Raw genomic sequence first — 23,619 nt, forward strand, 5'->3', positions numbered from 1 at the left:
CTGCACAAGGAAGAGAAAATACAACAAAAAGCTTGTGAGTTGAGATAAGGACAGGGAGAGATCACTCATCAATTACCGTCATGGGCAAACCAGACTCGACTTGGGGAAATTACTTTAATTTATTACCAATCAAATCAGAGTAGACTAATGAGAAATAAAACCAAATCTTAAAACACCTCCTCCCACTCCTCCCTTCTTCCTGGGCTCAAATTCACTCACGATTTCTCTAACTCCTTCCCCTGAGCAGACAGGGAATGGGGGTTGTGATCAGTTCATCACAAGTTGTCTCTGCAGCTCCTTCCTCCTCAGGGGGAGGACTCCTCATGCTCTTCCCCTGCTTCAGCGTGGGATCCCTCTCATGGGAGACAGTCCTCCAACTTCTCCAATGTGACTCCTTCCCACGGGCTGCAGTTCTTCACAGTCTGCTCCAGCATTGGTCCCTTCCTCAGGGTGCAGACCTTCCGGACTGGATTGCCCAAATATGGTTCCCCCATGGGGTCACAAGTCCCACCAGAAAACTTGCTTTAGCCTGGGTTCCTCTCTCCATGGGGCCACAGGTCCTATCAGGAGCATGGTCCAGCATGGGCTTCTCATGGGGCCTCCTTCAGGTGTCCCCACCTGTGCCAGTGTGGGGTCCTCCATGGGCTGCAGGTGGAATCTCTACTCCTCATCATCCTCCACAGGCTGTAGAGGTATCTGCTTCAGCACCTGAGCATTTCCTCCCCCTCCTTCCAGTGTTGTGTGGTGTCCCCCTCACCTGATGAATGTAGGGTTGTTCCTCTCACACCTTCTCACTCCTCTCTGGCAGCAATTGGTTTTAGTGTTGCACAGGTTCCTCTCACCCCCTGCTTTTAAAATATGTTATCCCAGAGGCACTACCACCATCTCGGACAGGCCCGGCCTTGGCCAGTGACAGGTCCATCTTGGAGCTGGCTGGTATTGGCTCTTTTTGACACAGGGGAAGCTTCTAGCAGCTTCTCACAGAAGCTACCCCTGCAGTCCTCCCACTAACAAAACCTTGCCATGCAAACCCAGTACAAGATGAAATTTAATGTGTATCTTAATTTCTGGACGTTGCCTCTTGCCCTCTTATTGGCACTGCCAAGAGGAGTCTGGCTCCCTCTTCTTCATCCCCGCCCAACAGGTGTATATACACAGTGACAAGGTCCCTCTGAGACCTCTCTTCTTCAGACTGAGCAGTCCCAGCTCTCAGACACTCTTAATAAGAAAAATGCATCATTCTCTTAATCATCTTGGTGGCTTTTTGCTGGGCTCGTGCCAGTCAGTCTGTATCTTTCTCGTGCTGGGCAGCCCAGAACTGGGCGCAGCGCAGTCAAGAATTAGATTCAAATTAAGAACTTACTGGGTTTTATTTTGAGTGGCAACGCATCAAAATAGTATAGCACTGGGTTTGCTGGGTGATGTTTTAACATTGACAGGCTGTCAGCATCGTAGGCAACTCTGGAGTTGCAAATCAAATACATAAATTTTGCAGTGAAAATACAGAATACAAAGTGCATGGGCCCGCCCGCTTGCACGTACAAACCAGCTCAGACGCTGTTTTCAGGGAACATTATATGTTGAACTTGTACTCCCCCAGCCAAAGCAAAGGCAATGCAGAATTACATTTTCCCATGCCATCTTAATTTAGCTTGTTTTGTACATAGTTTGTGATGTGGTATTTAATTACATCTTCATGGAATATATTTTCCACTGGACTCCTGAATCATTTAGTGATCAGGGTAGACAGTGTTCGCTGCGTGCACAGATGGCCAATGTTCTGTTCTGCTTCTTGTTATTTTGAGTATGACCCCCTGGCCTTCCTTACTGACTGGTATTTAAGCCCTGGCACGCAGCATGACCTCAATATCTGCCATTCTCCGTAGTGGCAGGATGAAGAGACCTTGTCAGTCTGAGGCTAGAGAGAGTCTAACATGCGTGTCTCTTTGGCTTTTCTCACAGCACCTTACTCTGCTGTATCTAGATCCTTCACACATCGATTTATTTTTCCAAAAGCCTCATGAGGGGATGATATGGGACCAGATAAAGAGAAATGAAGGCCATAAGTACTTTGGGCTGTCCTGTTTGAGGCACCTGGGAACTGATTTTTTACAATACTCTTGTGTTATGAAGAACTTTATACTGTATTTTCTAAATCATGGGCTCTCTTCCTCATTGACATCTGGGAATGGAAATCAGATGCCAGGTCCCAAAGGATGAAGAAAATGAGGAATAAGTAGTCAAATGAGCATCTCAATGTCAGATGCAATTGGTCAGAGAGGGCAAAACCCTGGAGGATGTGCCCACCTGCTTTAATTTTAGGCTGTAGCATGCCAGCCGCCTGACGACACAAAGTCCTACTCACCTTCTACCTTTCTTCACTTCCTGGAAGCTGCAGTAGGCTTCTCTCCATCCCCACAGTTGTCTGTGCTGGAAAATAGCTTTAAAGTTCTCCTCACTCTTGAGTGAGTAGACTGGTGCTTCCCTCCACTGTTTCCTCCCCTTCTCAAGCTGTCTCACAGCCTGTGTTCCCTCTTTCCAACCTTCTCAGTTTAAGATCCTCCCGGTGCTGCCACAACTGACTTGGTCACCACTGTAGGGGAAAACTGCATCAGAAAAAGAAGCATCACTTCTTCATCACTGCTTTGTCAAGGGGGTTGGACCCGATGATCTCTCGAGGTCCCTTCCAACCCCTATGATTCTGTGACTCTGTAATTTATTGTGCAATGTGGGTTGCAAGGTATAGAGTATGATTAGACTTTTCCAGTGGATGACACTGGTTTGATTCTGGAGGAAAAGGAAAGGGGAACTATGGAAAAATCCATATGGAGTCCCATTCTCCTTTAGCTAGTCTCAGTCTGGTCTTTTCTGCTCATCCATTATTTCATGTCCTTATCTCATCCTTGTGCTGGCAAGCCAAGTCTCCTCTCTGCTGGTTTCTCACACAGCTCCCAGAAGTTCCTAGTTCCCCTGTCATTTATAAATCCTCATACTATTCATCTACCCTCCTTCCATCTCCTTCCTTCTGCTGCGGACTTCTATTCCTACAGTCCTCCTGTCAGAGATATTCAAAGCTCAGCTTGACACAGCCCTAAGCAACCATCTTTGAGTGGGGATGGGACTGCTGAAAGATCAGTCCAAAGGAGAGCCTCAAATGTGTAATTTTGGGATCCAACTTGCAAGATTTTATGGTGACTCTGTGCCCACCAAGAAGAAACTCTGCAGGATTTTAGCTGTGCAATTCCATCGAGTTTCTACAGTATAGTATTCAAATAATTTTTTTTTAAGAAAAAAAAAGGCTTGAGTGGGACAAATTTGGCTGAGATTCCCTGTGGACAACTTGCACAATTGTGTTATCTTGGCCTCTAAGGATCCAGATTTTTTTTGCTATCAAAACGTAGAGATACAAAGGCTGCTTAAACCGAAGTTGCTTGAACACGCAGTAACATCTTTCTCTTTGCCTCAGTCCCAAAAGCAGCTGAGCTCTATTCCTCCAAAACTGTCTGCACCAATTGTCTGAGGCACACCCTCGCTGTGAGAAGTTGCAGTTTGGATTGCTGGCAGCTGGCAATAAGCAACTAAGAAAGAGGTTTTGGGAGGGGTTGAGAGTTTTACGGTCCCCTACCTGTATCGTGGGACTACAGTCTACTGCTGAGTGTTCACGCAGCTCCACCTGTCACAGAGGATGATGAGGGGGTGCTGTGGCAGGTGACCCAAGGCAACCATGCTCTGCTGGAAAAGCAGTCAGACCTCCAAAACCGTTCTTCCTTTCCCCTTCACAGCATCTGATTTCACTGGAAGTCAGAGAGGGCTCCAAAGTCCTGAAGCATTGCTAATTCTCATGCTGTTTAATCCTTAGGAGAGGTCTTGGCAAAAAGCAGCCAGTTGACAAAGTAAGGAATCTCTTTATATGTTCGCCTAGGAATATCTGGTAGTGAAACAAAAGTCCAGAACATATGAAAACAGCTCATTTTACAGCCTTTCAAATAACAACCAGTCGAACTTTCTAAAAACCAAAGAGGAAGGAAACCTGCCTGCCTGATGCAACCTTTTGTGTAACTCATTTTGTAATTACCTCTGAGTCTCGTTTTAACAGAAAGCCACGGCAAAAACTGCTGGGTGGGCAATCAGGAAAGGAAATGGGATCTCGTTTCTTCTGTCTGGTGTAGAAAGAGGTGCTGTAATTAAGTCGAATATTTTTCAGTATTTGAAATACTTCAGTACAGTGTGTGGGGTTCGCCAGCCTTACGGCGCGCTGACATTAACGTGGGAGGAACCCCCTGTTAAGTATGTCAGTAAAAGGAAAGATGCAAGTGGTTTAAAATCTTACCCGCTAAAAAATGGTCCTCATAATCTCAATTAAAACAAATGCAAGGGTCGTTAATCCATGAAATAGATTTTTAAATTTGCATTAACTTGGTTTTGTATCTCTAGAACAATGCCTCCAAGCTTTTGCTGGCTATTATGGAAAGCAGGCACGACAGTGAGAATGCGGAAAGAATCCTTTTTAACATGAGACCAAGGGAACTGGTGAGAAAACTTCTGAATATTCATAAATCTGTTGGCTGTAAAAAAACCAAAACCTGTCATTAAAACATTTTTAAAATGATCTGCATCTAAGCTGAAAAGTGTTGGCAGCATATAGTGACACAGTGTATCAGGATAGTACTAATTCACAAAAAGTACTTTAAAAGGAACAAGCATGCATGATTTCGGTCTTTACGACTTCATTATTTTTATCCGTTCCAAGCACTTTTCTGTAATTGTTTCCTAACTAAATTATCATACTCTGGTAGACTGTCTTCAAGTACACTTTGTCAGGGGCAGGCAAATTAAGCTTGTGCAGCTTGTGAAACAGTGCTAGAAGAAGTGTGTGCCTAGACATACAGTATATACATATATATATATAATATGTATGTATGTTATAGAGTTACCAGCAGTTGTTGCTGTATTTTGGAACATCCGTGATACTTGTGTAGGTCTCCAGGAATTTTAGATCGATTGTAAGTCTGGAGAGAAACTACTTCTGATCCAATTGACCACATAACAGCAGTGACTGAAAAACCTGCTCTGTGGGGAAATCTGTTGGCATTGGCCCCTGCCCTTGAGCAGAGCTGCAAGAAGCTTGCTGGCTTCAGGGAGTCATCGCCATGGTGGCATGTCAGCACGAGGAAGCCATCCCTGAGGTTGGGTTCCCCCCAATGGCCCTGTATGAGGCTTGTGAATATTTTGGAATTAACCCCCACACCCTGCCTAGATCTGGGGTTTTTTTGTTTGGTTTTTTGTTTAGTGTTAATTTTCTGTTAAACTGCTTGGAGAAGGCTGAGTGACATTACAGCCAGCTCTAGCCAGAGAGAAATCGTGGCTGTATTCTTAAGCACCACAAGACTCTACCTGCAGTATCTGTAGATCTGTCTATAAAAGTTACATGTCAAACTACCTATTCAGAAAGGCTCAGCATCCCTGTTCCTTTCTCCTGGTTGCAAATGTTTGCTGATGATAAATGTAGCAGTTTGGAGCTTCATAAATACTTCAAGCTTGTCTTTATTCAGAAAGTGTTTCCGAGACTGATTGCTCTTCTTGCAGGACTGCAGGGCACCCATCCAGGCTTGAACTGAACAAAGTGAGCGTGTTCAAACACAGTGTTTGAGGCTTTTTGCCCCCAAGAATGACAGTAATTTCACCTCTCCTTGGTTTGTGTTACAGGTGGATGTGATGAAGAATGCATATAACCAAGGCCTTGAATGTGACCATGAGGAGGAGAACGGAGATGATGGCATCTCCCCAAAAGATGTTGGCCATAATATCTATATCTTGGCACATCAGGTATGTCTTGTTGGTTGCATGCCTGCTTCCAGAAAAGCTCCGCTTTCGGAAAAGCTTCCAATGAAAAACCTGTCTGATCAAAAAGCGGACTTTTCCCTTCTTGTGATTTCTGGCTGGTGTTTGTGTACAGCCTGACTTTATCTGGAAAGCTGCTGAGAGCAGAACAAGCAAGCAGTCTCACAATATCACAATATCTCACTCATAGGCTTTCTACAGGGTTTGGTAGGCTCTCTTTGTGTGAAATAATGACATGGGGCAAAAGAGTTAATGTACACTTAGCTTTGTCTTCTTTCACAATTAACAACTCATATCAATCAAATAAATCATGTTACTGTTATCACTGTATTTAAAGAATAGCTTCAACTGTGATACCAAGTGAACTTTTATTGAGAAGATTCCTGTTATTTTTGATGTATTAATTAGCCAGTAAGAATAATTGGACCTTTTCACTGTTGTTTCCTTTTGAATTACGTTGTACTGCCCTCAAGCTTTTTCTGGTCACTTTTTCTTCTCTACTGGTAAAGGTAAAATGGACACTGAGGCCTTTTATTTAATGGGATATTTATTCTTCAGAGGTATCAAAAATAATTTATTTTTAAATTGTGCTAAGAGTGTTGAAAAAATATTTTTTAAAAAAAGACCACTTTTTTATTATATCATGAGTGATGGCATTTGGTATGTCATATAAGGGCCAAATTAAAAAAAACAAACCTTTTATTACATAAGAAGCAATAGATGGGATAGGAAGTGTTCCACATCCATTATACTTAATAAGTATTGTTAGGAATTGAACACCCAATGGAAAAAGAAAATAAAGCAATCTATAGTTATGTGAATATTATGCAACGTTTCCTTCCAGAAAGGAATGGAAAAAGAGTTACTGACTTATGCTTGCAGCATATTTAAATAAGTCTTGTTATTGTGTTCTTGTTATGGGTGACCATGTTCTGCTCCTCTGCTGTATGTATGTGAGATTCCCACCAAAGTGGATAGAATTTTTAGAAGGTATCTGTAGGGGCTTACCTCATGTGACTGTTTTCTCCTTGAAAATCTAAATGCCCACCAGATCAAAATGTTGGTATTTTATGTCTTCTGCCTACAGTTTGCATTAGGTGACTTAATGGGGTTCATGATAATGGAAAACAGTTTTTTTGGGAGTAGAATATAAACCTAAAACTATGTATGAAGTGTCTGCTGGGGTCATTTTACCAGAGAGGTCACTGCCAAGGGGAGGTCACTGCTAGCTGAGCTGTACATTAAGCTCTGCCCCTTGATACATCTGCTGGGTGCTGGGCAGGCCCATGAAGCCACTGCACAGCTATTCCAGATGAGCTGTAGTGAGGATTTTGGTGGCATAAGGCTCATGGCAGCAACGTACCACACACCTTCCTGTTCTGTAGAATTATATGGCGTGATTTGTTCTGTAACCGAAAAACCAAAAACCCAACTGTGTTTCTCTTCTTGCATTTCTGGAGCTCGGTACATGTGTCTGCAGTAGCTGTGCACCCACATCAAGCCCTGTATGAAAACAGAGCATTGAGAAGGCAGGCCCTCTGGGGCCTTTCTCTCTCCTCTGCTAATGCAAGGCTATGTTTCTTGGCACAGGACGGCTGATCTTTGACCCCAAACTCTTTCCATGTGTGCCCTTTCGCTCGCCCTGGGACAGGCAGGATGCGAGCGTGGTTCCTCCTCAGCAAGGCCATTGTTGCACGGTTCCTTTGCTGGTTCCACTCTCCAAACACCCTCTTACACTTTGCTATGTTGAAGTGGCTTTTTGGTGGCTGAGCCCTCCACTTGGCTTAGCTGGCTTGATTTACATAATATTTCTTTGCTGTGCTCCTTACAGTTTCACAGTTCATCTGACTTTTATTTTTTTTCTACAGCCAGTGTGGCTCTTAAGTCACTTTCCTGACACTTGTGACCACTTACTCTAGTTACAGCTTTTTGGTGCCTCTGTAATAGCAGAATCAAGACCAAGAGTTCCTCTTTTTTGCTGTTACAGCCCTCAAACACAGACAGTTTATTTTGGGGAGCTCAGACTTTCAGTTTTTGTCGTTGCACTCTTCAGGGCGATGTGGGTTCTGCATTTTGCCACCACTGCATCCTTCCTTTTCCTTTCTGTGGTTGATTTTACCAGAAGCAAAAGGCATTCTTGTAAGTGTTTGACCCACAGTGCATAGAAAGTTATAAATATGTCACAAGCAAGGCTGAGATTTCTGTTATTAAATCTCCTTCACAGCCTCCCTACCCCAAATGCATATGCAGGCACACGTATGCAAGTGCATGTACACGCACATACATCACACACACACACACATCACACACACACGTGTGTGTAGGCACAGCAGCCTGGGACTTGATGGTAAGAGGCTGATTGTTAAATATGCCAGGTCATGATAATCACGTGTCTCCCACATGTTTCTCTGTCCCCTCTTTTCTTTCCTTTATTTCTTCATCCTCCTCCAGCCTGCCACGTGCCATAGCTGTGCTGCTTCCCCCACACTGACTCCAGGCTGTCTGGAAGCTGCTGTTTCTCACTTTTCCCATTTGACCAGAGGAGAAGGGAGCACCACTGGGAGAAAGCAGAACTGAAGTATCCATGAGGAACTACCCTGAACTGCACCCTTACTCTGCAGCCTGTCTTTGGGGTAGGGGCTCCTTCCAGATGGAGCACTTCCACAGGGGCTTGTGGAGGAGCAACTCAAACTGGCGCTTGAGGCACCATCCTGGAAAAATAAGCCACTTCTTGCTAGATAGAGAGCATTCACAATTCTCTTGAAAATCCATGGAGAGGAGATTCTGTTCTTTGTCTTGCTCAAATGTCATGCTCAATGCCAAGCCTTCAACTTGACATTGCTGATTTCTTAGTCCTGCGTGAATGCCAGTGGTGTGTTACGGATAGTTTCATCCCTTCTTACACCTCTTCTGTTCCAGCCTCAATCAAACAAAATTGGTGTGGTGTTTCTATTACCATCCTTTTAAAAGATCCTGTTATAGCAGGGTGTGCTTTCTTTTCCAAAGTTAGTAATGCGGCCCACAAAGAGACTTCCTCTGGATGTGATGTCGCTGGAGAGAGTTCGAAAGTTTTTGACATTGTAGCACAAAAAAGTTTCATACTCACTGGCCTCTTACCTACAGACTCCTCAGTGCAGGAGAATCAAGTTTTTAAATGGCTACCTGACAAAAAGAAATCATAAAAGGCTAAAGAAACCTTCAGTCTTTTCAGGTAGCTGATGGAGCTTGGTACCTGTTAGTTAGAACAAAGTGTTTTGGTAGTTTGTAAACTAAAGGAAAAACCTCAAAACTTCCTTGGAGTTAGTAGTATTTCTGTGAAGTTCATGACCCCCTTTATGTTTGCTATGAAGTGAGATCAGGCTCAGGTTATAACTACAGGCTCCTGCAATTTGCATGCATGTATGCATGTGCTTCTGCTAACAGGAGATACCTGGGGGTCTTTCTCTGTGTTTCTCAGCTAGATGCAAGCTCCCTCAGTCAGGCCTCAAACCCAATTTCATACACTGTACCTTTCAGTGGGGGTTGTCTTCATGAGGCTCAGGGAAAGGTGAAATAACTTTACGTAGCTTCCAGTCAGCTTGCAGCATGGGGAGAATGCACTCTCACCTGCCTGGAAAACCAGGTAGACGTGTCCTTGCTCGAGCAGGATGTGAGCGGAGGTGGGTAGGGAGCAGGGAAGCAGCTTGTAATGCCATAAGAAAATTTTCAGATTTTCAGTGCCTTGTGACTTCTCCCATCTGCTTCCCGAAGCTGTTGCAGAAGCACAGGGGTTCTGCCCTAGCGTGTCACCCCTCTTGTGATGTGTGTGCTGTGCTCTCAGGCAAGCAAAATGTTTACCGCGGCGCTGGGTTTTAAGCGTAAGCTTTAAGGCCTTGCTGGAGAGGCAGCCTAGGTCTTGGAATTCCACAATACCTTTCTAACCTCCAGGTAAACAGAAGGGTGTTTTGGTTTATTTTATGAGGCTAAGCTAAAAACTTCTTTAAATCCCAATAGAGTACCAAAACTATTTATATTTTTAGACTTTTCTGGTGACACTGAGGCTTAAGGAAAAGTCATTTCCTCCACCCCACATGGGCAGAAGAAATTAACGCTGCTTGGTATCAGTGCAGCTATACAGCATGAACAAACATGAGCGTGAACCAGGCTATCTTCTGGTAGACTAACACAGCTGGAAGTGTTCCTCCATTGGTAAGTTCTTAAAATAAATGGAGGGAAAAGTGGCAGGATTTGCTGTAAATAGTGAGGCTCTTGCTGCAGGTACTACTAAGTGTACTGTAGCAATTGGACATAATGAGTAAGTCCTTCTCCTTCCACTCTGGTGCTAATTTTAAATGGACTGCACAAAATAAGTCGTTCAGCCTTGTGTATATGTTTAATGTACTAAATACATTAATAGCAGCATCAAGATTTCTGTATCAAACTTGCCAAGCTTTATCAAACTAATGTCTTGTTGCCATGTTTCCTTCATTCAGTATATTCAGTGCTAGTGTGCACATATGAAGAAGATTTGCTAACTAGGCAATTAAAATAGTAATAATTGATGGCATAGATTTATAGTTTGGGAGTAGTTGTGCATTACAGGCTATTTTTTAAAAGTTACTATTTTTGACATTTGGAATAGGACTGGTTTGATAATCAGACTTGGCATTGATACATTTATTAAGGAGAAACTAAAGTCAGTTTTAAAAAAATTAGCTGTCCAAATATGCAAAATTCTAAGAAGCACAAAGCCTTTTGTTTCTGTGGGTTTCCGTTCAGCATGTCCCTCTGTATCTTTCATCGGGTTTGAATACAGCAAGGGCTGGGACCAGCTTTGTTTTCCACATTAATGCTGTGCCTAGAACCATGTGGTTCAGGGATTCTCATAAACTACAGTAGAAAATAAATGACAGTGATATTAGTGGCTTCAGAAATATTTTTAAAAATTAATCTTCCTTTTTATAGGATTTTAGAACAGTTAAAATCTTTCAATAATTTTATTTCCCCCTCTCTTAAAGTAGGTGGTATTACCTGGTGCTATAGGTAAAGACACCAAGCAGGTATAGACAGCAAGTCATTAGCTGTCATGGGAAGTGATTACTCCTTGCTTGATCCCCAGTGCTTTGCTTTAACATTGGGTTTCCTTCTATGCTCACTTGGTCCCAGGTACTTAACTAAGGAGGAAAATTGACATTTATCAGGTATTATGGTTGAGAAGTGCATGATGACTGAGGCCATCAGTACTCTGAGAGTCTTCTAAAGAGATTGGGCTAATGTGTATTTTTCAAATAAACTTTCTTGTCCTGCTAATATTGTGGATTGCTAAGGCAAGAGGAGCTTTCTTAAGATAACAGATACAAGTGCATGCATGTGTGTGTGTGAGAGGGAGGAATTGTAAGGCTTAAGGGTTTTCTTTGTGGGTAGTTATTTTTGGTGTAGCTTGGAGCAGCTGCTGGCTTTCCTTCACTTAGCTGCATTTTAACATTTAGACAGATGAACGTAGACCGTTTGTGTGTGTGCATAAAATAAAATACATTTATTAAAACATATACTATAAATTAAATGGAAATTCTTCTGCCCAACCATTTGTCTTGACCTGCATCTAATTCAAGTCAGGGCAAAGGATTCCATGGCAAGACCTTGCTTAAAATAATAAGAGGAGATTTTCCATGGTTTAATGTATGGGGAACGTGAGAAGTAACACTGTGATTATGTTCCTCCAAATGAGAGAGAGGATCATTGCATGTAACTGTTATTTTAGTAAGAGAATCCAAAGCTTTCTGAACTGGTTGGGTTGTCCCAGGCAAACAAAACACTATTGTGCTTGAAGTACGTGTGACTGTCACCAGGGGTAAATTTGGGGTGAAATTTGACTGTTTAAAAAGGAATGTTTATGAAGAAGGCAAAAATTAATTATTTAATACTGTGTATTGGCAAGCACCTTCTATTAGATATAGCAAAGAAACACCTGGAAGGCTCGTTGGGATAGGGAATGGATCAAACCAGCTACCCACCCCCCAGAAGTCTGCAGTGAGCATTAACTGGCTGATATGGCTATACCATGGAGCAGAGATGAACAGAAGCCAAGTGGAAAAGTCTTGCAAGAACATCTTCATCTTTGCTGTTGATGTTATCATTAATGGCCCGTAACATTTGCCTAAAAGAGGTCTCCTTGTCCTTGTGGGAGCTGGGAGTTCTTAGAGCATTTTGCTCTAAAAGATAGTATTATCCTCATCCATTTGGGAAGCAGCTTTTAGCTCCAGCAAGGATCCTTCAGAAGAGCTGAGATCTGGGGAACACCAGTTAAGTGAATTTTTAAGCTTCCTGACCTCTTTCTGCCCATCCTCTACCTAAGATAGATGTGTTGCTTCAAAATAGCTGTGGCCCCTTAGTCCCATGTGTGTGTCTTTACTAAACATTGGGTTAAGCCTAGGTTCTACTGACAAAGATTTTGAGTTGATTCTGTTCTGTGAATAAAAAGGCTTGGTTAATTTGGAATTTTTTTACATCTCTGACTAGTACATTCTAAAAAAGTGGTAAGTTTAGTGAATGAGAAGAGGATTTGAGAAAAAAGAACTAAATACAGAAAGACCTGAGCTTTTCTGGTGTCAGTGGATGTACTGTACTGGAATCACTGGTTATGTTGAGTGAAAATACAGATCAGTCACTTGGGGGTCATTATTGGGGATTGTTTTCCCAAGCACTTGATGGCAAATGGGGAAAAATATTATGCATACTTAAACAAACAGGACTTCCTTTTGAGGTCAGAAGACAAGCAAACCTGTCTTTCAGAGGAAACCTGTCCTTCAGGGTGAATAGCTGTTGAGTTTGTGCAGTAATGATGCTCCTTTCTGCGGGACAGGTAGAATTTTTAGAGCTAAAGGACGTCGAGTTCTGCAACGCTTTGCTGAGGTTTGCAGGTTTTTGGGTTGGTTTTTTTGTTTGTTTTGTTTCTCACTTCTTAACAGAGATGCTCTTGCTGGTAGCACTGCCAAAACAAAGGGCTAATGGGGACCAGTCCCAGGAACCGTGACTGTCAGGGGACTCGTATCCTTGGCTGCCAGACCTGAAACTTCTCACAGAACTTTTATGCTCCACATGTTGTTTGTAGTTATCATCCTGATGAGACAGGCTATGGCATCAAAATGACACCGGCTAATTAAATGTCAGCAGAATCAGAAGCTGTTGCAAGGCTTTTACACTTAGATTGCCAAGATTGAAACAGAAGCCAATGACGCACATCACCCTCCTTGCGGCTCATTAGGATGGTATATAACTCTAGCTTCAGCCAGCTACAGTATAGAGAGACAGTATGGAGGCTGCCACAGGGGCTTGACACTAATGAGCACCTGAAAGATTAAACAAATGTCTGTGGCTGCTGTTAGGTCTCAGGTTAAAACCCTGGCACCTTCTGCTTCGTTGTTAGGTCTCAGGTTAAAACCTTGGCAACTTGTCCTTCGATGTTTTCTTTTCCTCCCCTTCTCCTTGGAAGCATTCACCTCAGGATCCTGTCGTGACTTTGATCGTGATCTACACGGGGACCTGTTTTCCCTCTGATGTCCTCTTGACATAGGGTTCTGAGAGCTACTGGGTTTCAGGCTAGAGCTTTTACTGTAGACTGGCCACAAAGGTTTTAGCTTATTTTCATTTTTCTGGCTCTACTTCTCAATTGTCTATTATACATATGTGTGTGTTTTCTTCTATGTAATATGAACAAGGGACATATCCTGTTTGGCTGTGGCAACTGTGCATTTCAGTAGTGCACAGGTGGCCTTAATATTTCTGCTCTGTGGGTTTCTTCTTCTATCTTTAACTTCTGTAATCCTGTGTCCTTGTGTTTTGTGGTTTACAAGATTTTTTTGTCATTGGGAAATACGTTCTATTGGTGCTGGGGCCCAAACGTTACACCAGAAGAAATATCCTTTCTTTGTCAAATGTCTGCATTGTGAAATCTTCACATTAGTCTGTGGTTTTACTCTGAAAATTGGCTGTGGGACAATGACATACTGTTTAAGACATTCTCTGCTCTCAGGCTCATTTGCTGTCCTGTATTAGTAATTGACATACTACCTTCTTTTATTGCTATCCAAAGCAGCGCGGGCTGGGGAGAATGTCTTTGGTTCTCCTTTGGGTCTGTACCACCCACAGGGCAGTCACTTAGCTTCTCACTTTAAGGATGGGTCTTCATTTAGCTGTGTCCTTAGCTGGTCTACGTGGGAATGCCTCCACTGAAAGTAGGCAAGCAGTACCGATTCATACTAGTAGACAACTTGACCTGTCCACTTCGAACAGCACTCTTGTCCTAGAGCTCTCCACTTGGATTTGGCATGCACAGTCTTCAGTAGAAGAGTCGTGGTATATAGGTGGTTGAGTGCTCTTCGGGTGAATTTCCACGGAGGAGCATTAAGTAGAAATAACACTAATTTTACTTGTAATCTGAGTAAACTCAATCCAGCAGTCACAATAAATGTGGAACCACATCTTTACAAAGTCACCCTTCAAAGCAGACGCCGCTTCAAGTTGCCCACAACTGCAGCGTGTACACGCTGCTTGCTCAGAGACAGCTGTGATGTAGCTGGCTACTTCGTGCAGATTGCTGCCAACTCCCCTTACTAAGAAAGCTGAATTACAGAGAGTGTTGAGTTGTAGTGGTCTGCTGTAGGTAAAGTCTTGCTCTGGAGGCAGAGCTTGGGCTCTTCCATTACAGGTGACCTTCAGATGAACCAAAGTGCTCTTTTTCTTACATCTAAAGCACAACTACAACGTTTTACTCTCAGCTAGGAGGAACTTGCTTTGTTTGTTTTGAGGGGAAGTGAGGGTAACCTTGGAAATATCACGAAAGTGAAGTCTGGTCTTACTTAATGTTATCAGAGCAGTTCTAATAAACCTCAGATATCTGCATTGTGAAATCCTACACCTTAATTAAAAAGAGGGGGAGGGAGCACACATCTTCTCTAACAGATACGTACTTTTTTTATCCATCTCAATTGTTCAGTAGTCACTGAAGTAATTACAGGTTAACAAAAATAAGGAGCAATAATCAGAATGTCAAAATATGTCTGTTCCTCACAGTTTCTCAGTTTTAACTCTCATCTCCTCTGATGTCATAATTTAATTAGGTATCTCAGTCATCATAGAGTTTTCCAGAAGAGACGCGATCTTAATTTGTAACTGGCAAATAGGCAGAGCTACCTCAGTCACCATCCTCTTTATTTCCCTTATTTAACTCAGCACAGAAAAATGAAAATCAGGTCCAGCTTGCACTTCTCCTGAGACAGCCAAGAGAGTTATTGGTTAAAAGTGTCCAAGGTGTGAAATTTAGTTTTAACAGCTGATTATGCTTTTCTACACCAAAAGTGAGGCGGTCAGTTACTTATGATCACCAGTCGGTTTACAGGAGTAAAACACCCTTGGACCTGCACACAGATAAGCGTCTCATCAACCCAGGGTCAAAGAAATGGTTTCTCTGCTCTTACATAGGGGCAAGGATTTTCAGAATGTGTGTTATGAATAATGATCTGATGTAGCCTTAAATGAACTTGGTCCTTCCAGCTTTTTCTTTCTATGAGTCTGTCTGCAGAGCACCATTTAGCTAGTAGTGGGTTGGGTAAAGCAACATTGGTTGTCAGTGTCTAATGTGGGGGGGAGACAAAATTTTTACCTTTTTGCTCTCCCACTGGGAGCTGATAATTTGTAGGTGCCGTGTGAAAGCGCTCTCCTGAGGATAGTAACCATACTACAGAACTGGAAAGTGCAACTCCCAATTTTACTCCCTCTTCTCTGTGGTCCTATGCCCCTAAAGATATTTTGCTCTACCAATTGGAAGATGAGGCAAACATTCAACAGCGTGATTGGAAAAAGCTGTAGAATCTCACCACTGTAATTAGTTGGAGACATCTCTCAGTTCCTGTCCATCTCCTGCACTCTGTAACTGCTCTTTTACCCCCAAAGTGGATGCATCAGACCCCTACAGAGATTAGGAAATGCATGTCTTTTGTGAATTTGGCAGATTGCAGCTTCAGCTGTTTACTTGCTACTTTAATCTCATATGGTTTTGACCCTGAATGGTCAAGTTATGGTTTTCTGTCTGCTGTGGAAGTACCTGTTCGAGAGGTGGGATAGGATACTAACACGACTGGCTACTTTTCACAGGCTTTTTACTTTGATATTGCTGTAACAACTAAGAGGACCACACAACAGTCATACCCAAGAAGTGCTTGAATCATGGTGGCTGAACCATGATGTCAAGTTGCAACTGGGGACTGAAGCCTCTTTAATGAGCATCATTGAAGATGGGTAGATGGCTTCTCCCAGCCTCTACAGGTGCAGTGTACATACAGTGGCCATCTTCCAAGACATACCTGCATGTAACAGAACTGGTGGTTATGTCAGAGATTGCTTTGGTGAACTGCATCCATCTTAAGGAGTCACAGTGTGCAAAAGACACCCTGGGTATATATGGCAAATGTATTAGATGAGACTCAAGGGTGGGAAAACATGAGGAGAGAGCCAGGGATGCAAGTCTTATGCTTCAGGTCAGAGATTGAGCTGGTTTCCTTGTAGTTTGGGTAGATGATGAAGAAGAGAATGAGCCCATTCATCCCATGATCTCACGTAACAACCAGTGAGTTACTTTCTGCTCTACTCTGGGGCCAGAGGAAGGGAATCTGACTGCCAGTTAATGTCTTCTGGTCTTACGACTTACAGGAAGAGGTATGTCCACACTGAAGACCCAAACACTTAAAACTGTGGTCTGCCTCATCATGTTGGCTCAAAATAAGAGTCATAAGCAGTTTCTCCTTTTGTTTATGCTAGCCTTCCTTTTCTTTAGAAGCCACATATTGGACATCAGTAGATAGCTATTTTGCAGAGAAACACTGTTCTGAATAAGAAGAGAAAGCTAGAAAGTAAAGTCCTCGTTAGCAAAAGGATTTTGAGAGTTCCTGAAAAGGGTGTGCCATTCACAGCTCTCTTATCTCAGGCTTATGTAGTATGTATACGAAGAGTTGGTGGCTTTTACTGGTGAATAGTTCTCTTGCTGTGTGGATTTGGGATTAATATGCTTGCTCGTTTGTTGCTGGGTTTGGTCTTTCCTCAGACTGGGTCTGTACAACATTGGTGAGCATGCCAGTAAGGTCTTACTGTGGGTACAGTATTTTATCTGCCTTTCATAGAAGTGTGTGGCTGGGATCTTCTTCCTTGCTGTGCTGTGAAGAAGAGTAGAGGCAGTAACTGCTCTCTTTTTCTCCCTTCTTCATCAGGCTTTCTTGTTACCTTTCCATAATTGTGTCTCACACTTGCATCGTCTCCTTATGACCTTCCACCCTGTACTCTCCAAAATTTTGCTTACAGTAATAATAGGAGCCACTCTATGAGTGCAGTTGTGCCATCCTGTTGGAACACTCTGGATTGCATACTGCTGCCCACATCCCATATTCAGTATGGTCGGTGTACACCAAAACCCAAATGTGACCAACGTATGCATTGAGCCAGTTTGGCTCCTGTAGGCACAGCTGTCCATGACAGTTTACAAGTAGCCTGTAGAGATGTTCTACACCCCTCAAATTAATTTTGTTTTGTCACAACACATTTTATCTGACCTGAACTTTCTCCACACATACACTCATTTTTTGGGTTTTGTTTTTTTGCAAATAAGCTTTGCCTGTGAAAGAAATTACAAAGTAGACAAATGGGAGTAAAGCTCGCTGAGATTTTAGCAAGTCATTTTGTCTTCTGCTGACTTTCATCAGGGATAAAAGAACAGCAAAACCACAGCAAAAATACCAATAAAATTACTATGAGGGCTGCAAACATAACAGTGAGAGAGATCGCTTAACCATCGTGGTTTCTCTTATGTGATAACGTTGAGGTGTTTTATCTCTCCCTTCCCTGTGAGGTAGATCACTACTACCCACAATCTGTAGCGTGTACCACGTAGAGGCTGGGGAGGAGAGGTAGTGTCTCAGAGGTTATGCAAGGCCATGGAAGCCCCAGCAACAGAATCCAAAGCGTCTGGACCACCCAGGGCCCTGCTCATGTACCACAAGCCATCAGGGGAAGATTAACTCTAAACCCTTTTGGTTGCTCTGTACAGTATAATCATCTAAATGAAATCAATGAATACTTGATTTGAGAGTCTCCCATTGCTCCATCCCTGCTGTTCCTAATGTTTGTTAACAGATTGCTTTGTGGCAGAGTGCAAAGGTGCCGCTCTATAAAACTGTAATGACTTCTGGAAAGGAAGTTGCCCTGTGTATTGCAGAAAGCACCATTCAGTTTTGATTGGAACATGGGGAGTTGAGAAGTTGTTATTACTGGTAGTACAGCCAGTTGGAATAAAAATTTCTGCTCAGTTATGGTTAAGATGACATTTCCTTTCCCCTTGCTTTCTCCCTCCTTGTTTACTGATGGGGATAGGAGTGTTCTTGTTTGCCCTGGGTAGGAGGTGGCGTGCAGTAAGGTCCTGGCACAGCGTGGAAGAGGATTTCATTTTCTGTCTCCTGTCCCTTTCTGTCTCTCACCCATCCCTTTTGCTACTCCCTTGACTTTCTCTCTGCTGTTGTTTCTTAGTCCTTGGGGTTTTTCTCGTCAGTCCCCAAGCAGCCTTTTTATCCTTCCTTGCTCTCTAAGCAGAAAATGAAGTGTTCAGAAAGACGACTGGGGTTTCCTCTTGTGAGGGGGTTTGGTGGTGCCAGATCTCACACTGCCTGGCTCCAGGAGCCAAGGGACTGAGGGGGGGGGAAAAAGAGGAAGAGATTGCTGCTGTAAATGAGCCCCAGCTGCACCACAAGCCTGTTTGCACAGCAAGGTGAAACTAATCCGAACAGATGCAATTATTCTGCTGTTGCTGCAAGCTGTATTTTGTCTCTTTTCTCCCTGGTGAAAGACCACTGGCCTTTGGGCTGGCAACCCATGCTGCAGCGTATCTGCTTCCTGGCAGGGTAGGGATGAAGATAATTTTCAGCAGATCTATCAGATGTCATGCGCTGGACATCAGGTCTGTGCAAACACCTCTTGCCTCACTTTCCCCAAGGTCTGTAGTTCATGAACTTCCATGACTCTGTATGGCTTCTCCTCCCTGACACGCTAGACCAGGCTGACTGGCACGCTGAAGGGTTGGCTAGTGAGCCACAGCCGGGGCAGGGGTGAGGGCAGGGAGGACACTGTGGGGTGCTATAGCTTGCAAGCGAACTGCGCGCCCAGTTCCCTCCCCAAAGGAAGTCCCAGTCCCCAGCATGCTTCCAATTGCTGTCTAGCCCGGCACCCTTCCCCTGTCAGGGTTGCCCATGTGCCAGGTATCTCCCCAGTCAGGTAACAAACAGCCTTATGCTGCTGCCTTACAGCTGTGAAAAGAAACCCAAAAGAATTGGTGTCAAGCTTAATTTTTAAAATTTTCTTCCTATTTTTTTAGACATTTGTAACACTTTTTAATAGTTATACAGTAAATATAAAGTCTTTCAAGGCACAGAAAATATTTATGCCTTCATTAATGCTTCTTGTCCAGTTATTCAGAGTTTATAGTAGTGCTCCATTGGCCTTTTTGAAAAAATCAGTTTAGTATGTTTGACACTTTGCCAGTGAACCAAGTCTTCCATGGAAGCCCAGGTTGCTTACAGGACACTAGGCCTCACCCATTTAGATTCCTTTATATCATTCTAGTCATAAAAGATAGCCTTTACTCCCCAGATTTGGCAGTCTCAAAATGCTAGAGAGTGCAATAGATCTTACAGAATTTGGGGGTCTTTATCCCATTGTTTGTAGCTCATATTTCTCAGGCTCCTGTCGTTTTTTGAGACCTAAAGCAAAGCCTGGTGAAATCTGCAGGGGTCTTGACAACTGTCTTGGCTGTGTACTTGGTTAGACCTCATTCTTTCAATGAAAATTGGGCCACAGAGGAGACCCTTGCAGTTCACAAGTTACAAACAAGGACTGACACATTCTTGTTAAAAATATGGAAGGAGTTTGTGTTTTACAGAGAAAAAGAAAAGTGGAGAATTACTTTCTCTTTTCTGACAAGTTCTTCCAGATGCACACACATGTGTACATAGGTATTTTGGCAAACCAATCTGGTACCCCAAGTCAATGAGTAATTGACAAGCTGATAATGTGATCGTTCACTGCTTCAAATCACTTCTTTGAGAACATTTAAATAACTGCATTTTCGTTCAAGGAAATCTTGTCTTGCAAACAAAAAGCCTGCAGGAAACCCATACATTGTTAATTGCAAAAGATGGGTCTGCTGTGGTTTTTCCATGCTGTGCCGATCATATATATGGAATCCCAGATGACTCGCAGATCTGATTTTATAATCATGTTTTGTGAGGAGTTTAGACTGAGTTATTCCTTGTAATTCTGTCATTTATCTCTACTGTTTCTTTATTAATGTCTTCAGCGTTCTTGGTCTGTCCTCAATCTTTCACATTTTGTACTGGAGCTTTATTACAGTGTTTTCGAAATTTTTAAAGTAAAAATCTTTCAAGATGAACAACAGCCCTTCCTTGGGAACTGACTGAAAGCCAAGTGATCTTTATTCATATAGTTATTGCCTTACACATCCCCTCTTTGGAAATCACTGTTCCATTGTATGCTATTTCTTTCTCATCTCTACATGCCTTGATGAGTAGTAAAATATGGTGTTGACATTTAAAATATTGTCACTGGCATGGTTGATGGGTTTGTGTGTGACTGACTGAGTGAGCGTTCTCCTCAGACGTGATTTTTTGGGGGCTCTGTGCAAATTCAGGTTCTTGATGGTTATTTTTTCTATCAGTTATGCTTGCCATGCATTTGTGAGCTTTGCTTTGCAAACAGAAACAGGGCTGTTCTTTTCATTAGAGTTGCTGTTGTCCATGGCCATCCAGTGTCTTCTTTGTCAGCTGCCCCAGAAGACTGTTGTAGTGACACTTACCTACATCCCAGGAGTTAAATATGAAAAAAAAATGTCATTCAAAACTTGCACAGCCTTTACATGCCAGTCACAGGCTGTATTACCAGCCTAGGGTGTATTATCGGCTTGGATAAGCTTTCCATATTTTAGGTTCACAGTTTGTCACTACATTGTTATTTTCATTGCTGTGTCTTTGATCTCACAAAAAGCTCAGCACTGGTCGAGGAGTGTGTTGACACAGTCCCCTTTGCTCATGTGGGCCTTTGAGCTCATTACAGGGCGAAGGAAGGATCATGAAAGCAGAGCTTCAGAAAACATTGTACTTGCCAAATAACATAGCATTTCTAAGGCTGTTCTGTGTCTTACTGTGGGCTTCTGTTCGTTCATTTATCGATGTAGCTGTGACAATGCATAAATACTTGTTATTGTGTCAGTGTGGAGGAATCCATCCCACGTACAAACTGCGGTACCAGCAGAATATAGATAGGCCCTTTGCCCTGAGGTTACTGTCTGAAGGTCTGGACTACAGACAGTAAGAGACAGAGAGATGGGGAAACAAACAAATGAAGTAGTGCTCATTGCCCAGCACTACTGCTGACAGCTTTGGGTACATATCCCTTCTGTGAGCTGCCGCAGTTCCTCCAGCTCAGTCAGCAATCCCTGGATGTTTCCCATGGGTCTGTGCTGGGAGCCGAGATGCTTGCACAGAAGATCCTGGCCCGTTCTTCAGACTGTTTGGTCTAGTGGTGGCCAGGAAGCCGTGGCTATATGGTGCTAGCCTCTGTACATGCATCAGTATAAGGCAGTCGCTGCCTGAAAATGCAGTCTAATGCAGTGTGGATCACTGGGTGCACGAGGGTTTAAAGTACATGGTTGCTCTTCACGTGAAACCTGATGGTAAAAGGTGTGCTGCCTCAGTGCTGCCTCAAATCACCAGATGTCTCTAAAATTAACACTCTGTGCTAGCTGGTCCCATTACAGCACAGAAGGTCTGAGAGGGTTTCCCTTCCACATGTTAAGGGAACTTTTGTTACTGATATTTATAGAGAGGTGCTTTTACAACAAAAATTATGGACAGTCAAAAGCATATCGGGAAGCAATACCTTGAGATTCCATATGGTCTACAAATGGAAATTCCAGTTCAGTGTACAAATTCAAGTGTGTTTATAAAAGAATTCTTTCATGGTTCTAATGAAAGTTTCTGAACCTACACATGTCCTTTGATCCAAACTGGCCTAATTTTAATATAAGAACTATCCATACATCCTTTACTTGTCATTTATTAGAAAACTCAAAATCTTAATAGTTGACATTGGAGAAAAAGGGTCAAGATTCCATCAAAGTTCCTTTGTATTACAGAAGATAAAAAAAGGGGAATATATTTGCTTCTGCTTATGCTAATTTGTCACGCAAAGCAGGGGGTGATTGCATTCTCTCTAGTCAGTTCTTTTCTTCTTGTCTTAAAGAAGAGATATAGCCAAAGTAAAGGGCATTTGGAGATGGACAAGGAAAATAATTGAGTCACAGAGAGTCTCTTGTTTGAGGAGGGATGGGAAAGATAGGGATTGTTTTAATTTACAGAAGAGACAAATAAGAGAGGATGTGACAGTGGTGTACAGAATGATGAATGATACAGAGAAGGTGAATTGGGTGCTCTTGCTTGTACAGAAGGCATTCAATAAAGCTGAAAGACAGAACCAGGAAAGATGTTTAAAGGGAATTTTTAAACAGTAACTACCTGGTTTCCACAAGCTCGTCTTGTCTCTCCATGATGCTAGAGCATGTACTGAAGGTGATGCAAGGACCTCTAGAAAATTATTTCAGGCTGTCCTGTGGAGATGATGATGTGGGCACACTGCAAAGACTACTGACTGGACCAGGTTTTATGTCTTTTGTGAAGGAGAACAACTAGTTAGATCTAGTCTTAGTGATCCTTTGTAGCCTGAAAAATAAATGGAAGTTGCATAAGATATTAATGCATGTAATGAGACTGTCCACACATTTGCTAGGTAAAAAAGTAATAACTGATGGAAAGAATATTGCTCTGCAGTTGTCCACTGTGTGATTCTTTGCATGTCTTCTTGGGTATCTGCCCATGACCCTTTTATAAGAGGCTCATGTTCTGTCACATTGGCCCGGTGCTCTGCTGTTGGGGCCAAGCAGGCTTCTGTCCATGAGGAGGTTGTAGGAAATAGATTTATCCATCTTGAACATTCCTTTCTTGGTGTTTTCTTGCTTTTGGATATTCCACTTATTATCTTTAGTTAACATTAAAAGTTAATATGAACTTAATTATATTAGTTTGTATCAAGATTAAGAAGAAAAATTATTCTCATCAGTAGATTCTAGGGAAATTGAATAAATAGTGTAAATTGTATATGTAACTCTTCCCCACCATTCTTAGATAAAAAGGGGATGGAGAGACGGGTAAATGGCTTATAAACCAGTGCGATCCCTTTCTGGTTACTTTATTACACTATCTCTTCAGACCCATTGTTACTTTCAGGCTTGATCCTTGACACTCTTTCTGTAGACATGTAATTATTTGATAATTCCTCAGGGTAGTGCATTATCTCATGTAGTACAATCCTAACCCACCAGCGGAGATCACCACTTCAAAGCCAAGTTCCTGTGGTCCTTTTGAGTGCTGCGCCAGCCTTGTTTCTCATCTCTGTGCCTGGTCTCTGTGGCAATCTCTGTGTAGTAATTAAGACCCAGATCACATCTGCAAGGCAGCCTTTCCTTGCCTGCCTCAGTTTCCCCCACTTTAAAATGGCTGATGTGCCTCAGGGTTTCTGGATGAAAACCGCTTGCTGCAATATAGGGAACACTGCACTTTGAGTAGCCTTTCCTTATGCCCTGGGATTAACTCTTTCTTTCTTACTGACCTGAAAGACATCGTGAATGCATTT

General features: G+C 42.7%; 1 protein-coding gene across 3 annotated transcripts in view; it reads left to right on the forward strand.

The window, feature by feature from the left end:
* The window catches only part of ITPR2 (inositol 1,4,5-trisphosphate receptor type 2), a gene marked incomplete at its 5' end in the record, with an annotated part of 263,069 nt that overhangs the window by 191,999 nt on the left and 47,451 nt on the right, over nt 1-23,619 (forward strand). For all 3 annotated transcript variants that reach the window (XM_084279428.1, XM_084279429.1, XM_084279430.1), the window contains 2 exons: nt 4,435-4,530; nt 5,707-5,826. In XM_084279428.1, coding sequence (XP_084135554.1) covers nt 4,435-4,530; nt 5,707-5,826 — 216 coding nt within the window. The remainder of the gene's footprint in view (nt 1-4,434; nt 4,531-5,706; nt 5,827-23,619) is intronic.

The sequence above is a fragment of the Gallinula chloropus genome (assembly GCF_964237585.1).
Source record: "Gallinula chloropus genome assembly, chromosome: 1".
Lineage (NCBI taxonomy): Eukaryota > Metazoa > Chordata > Aves > Gruiformes > Rallidae > Gallinula > Gallinula chloropus.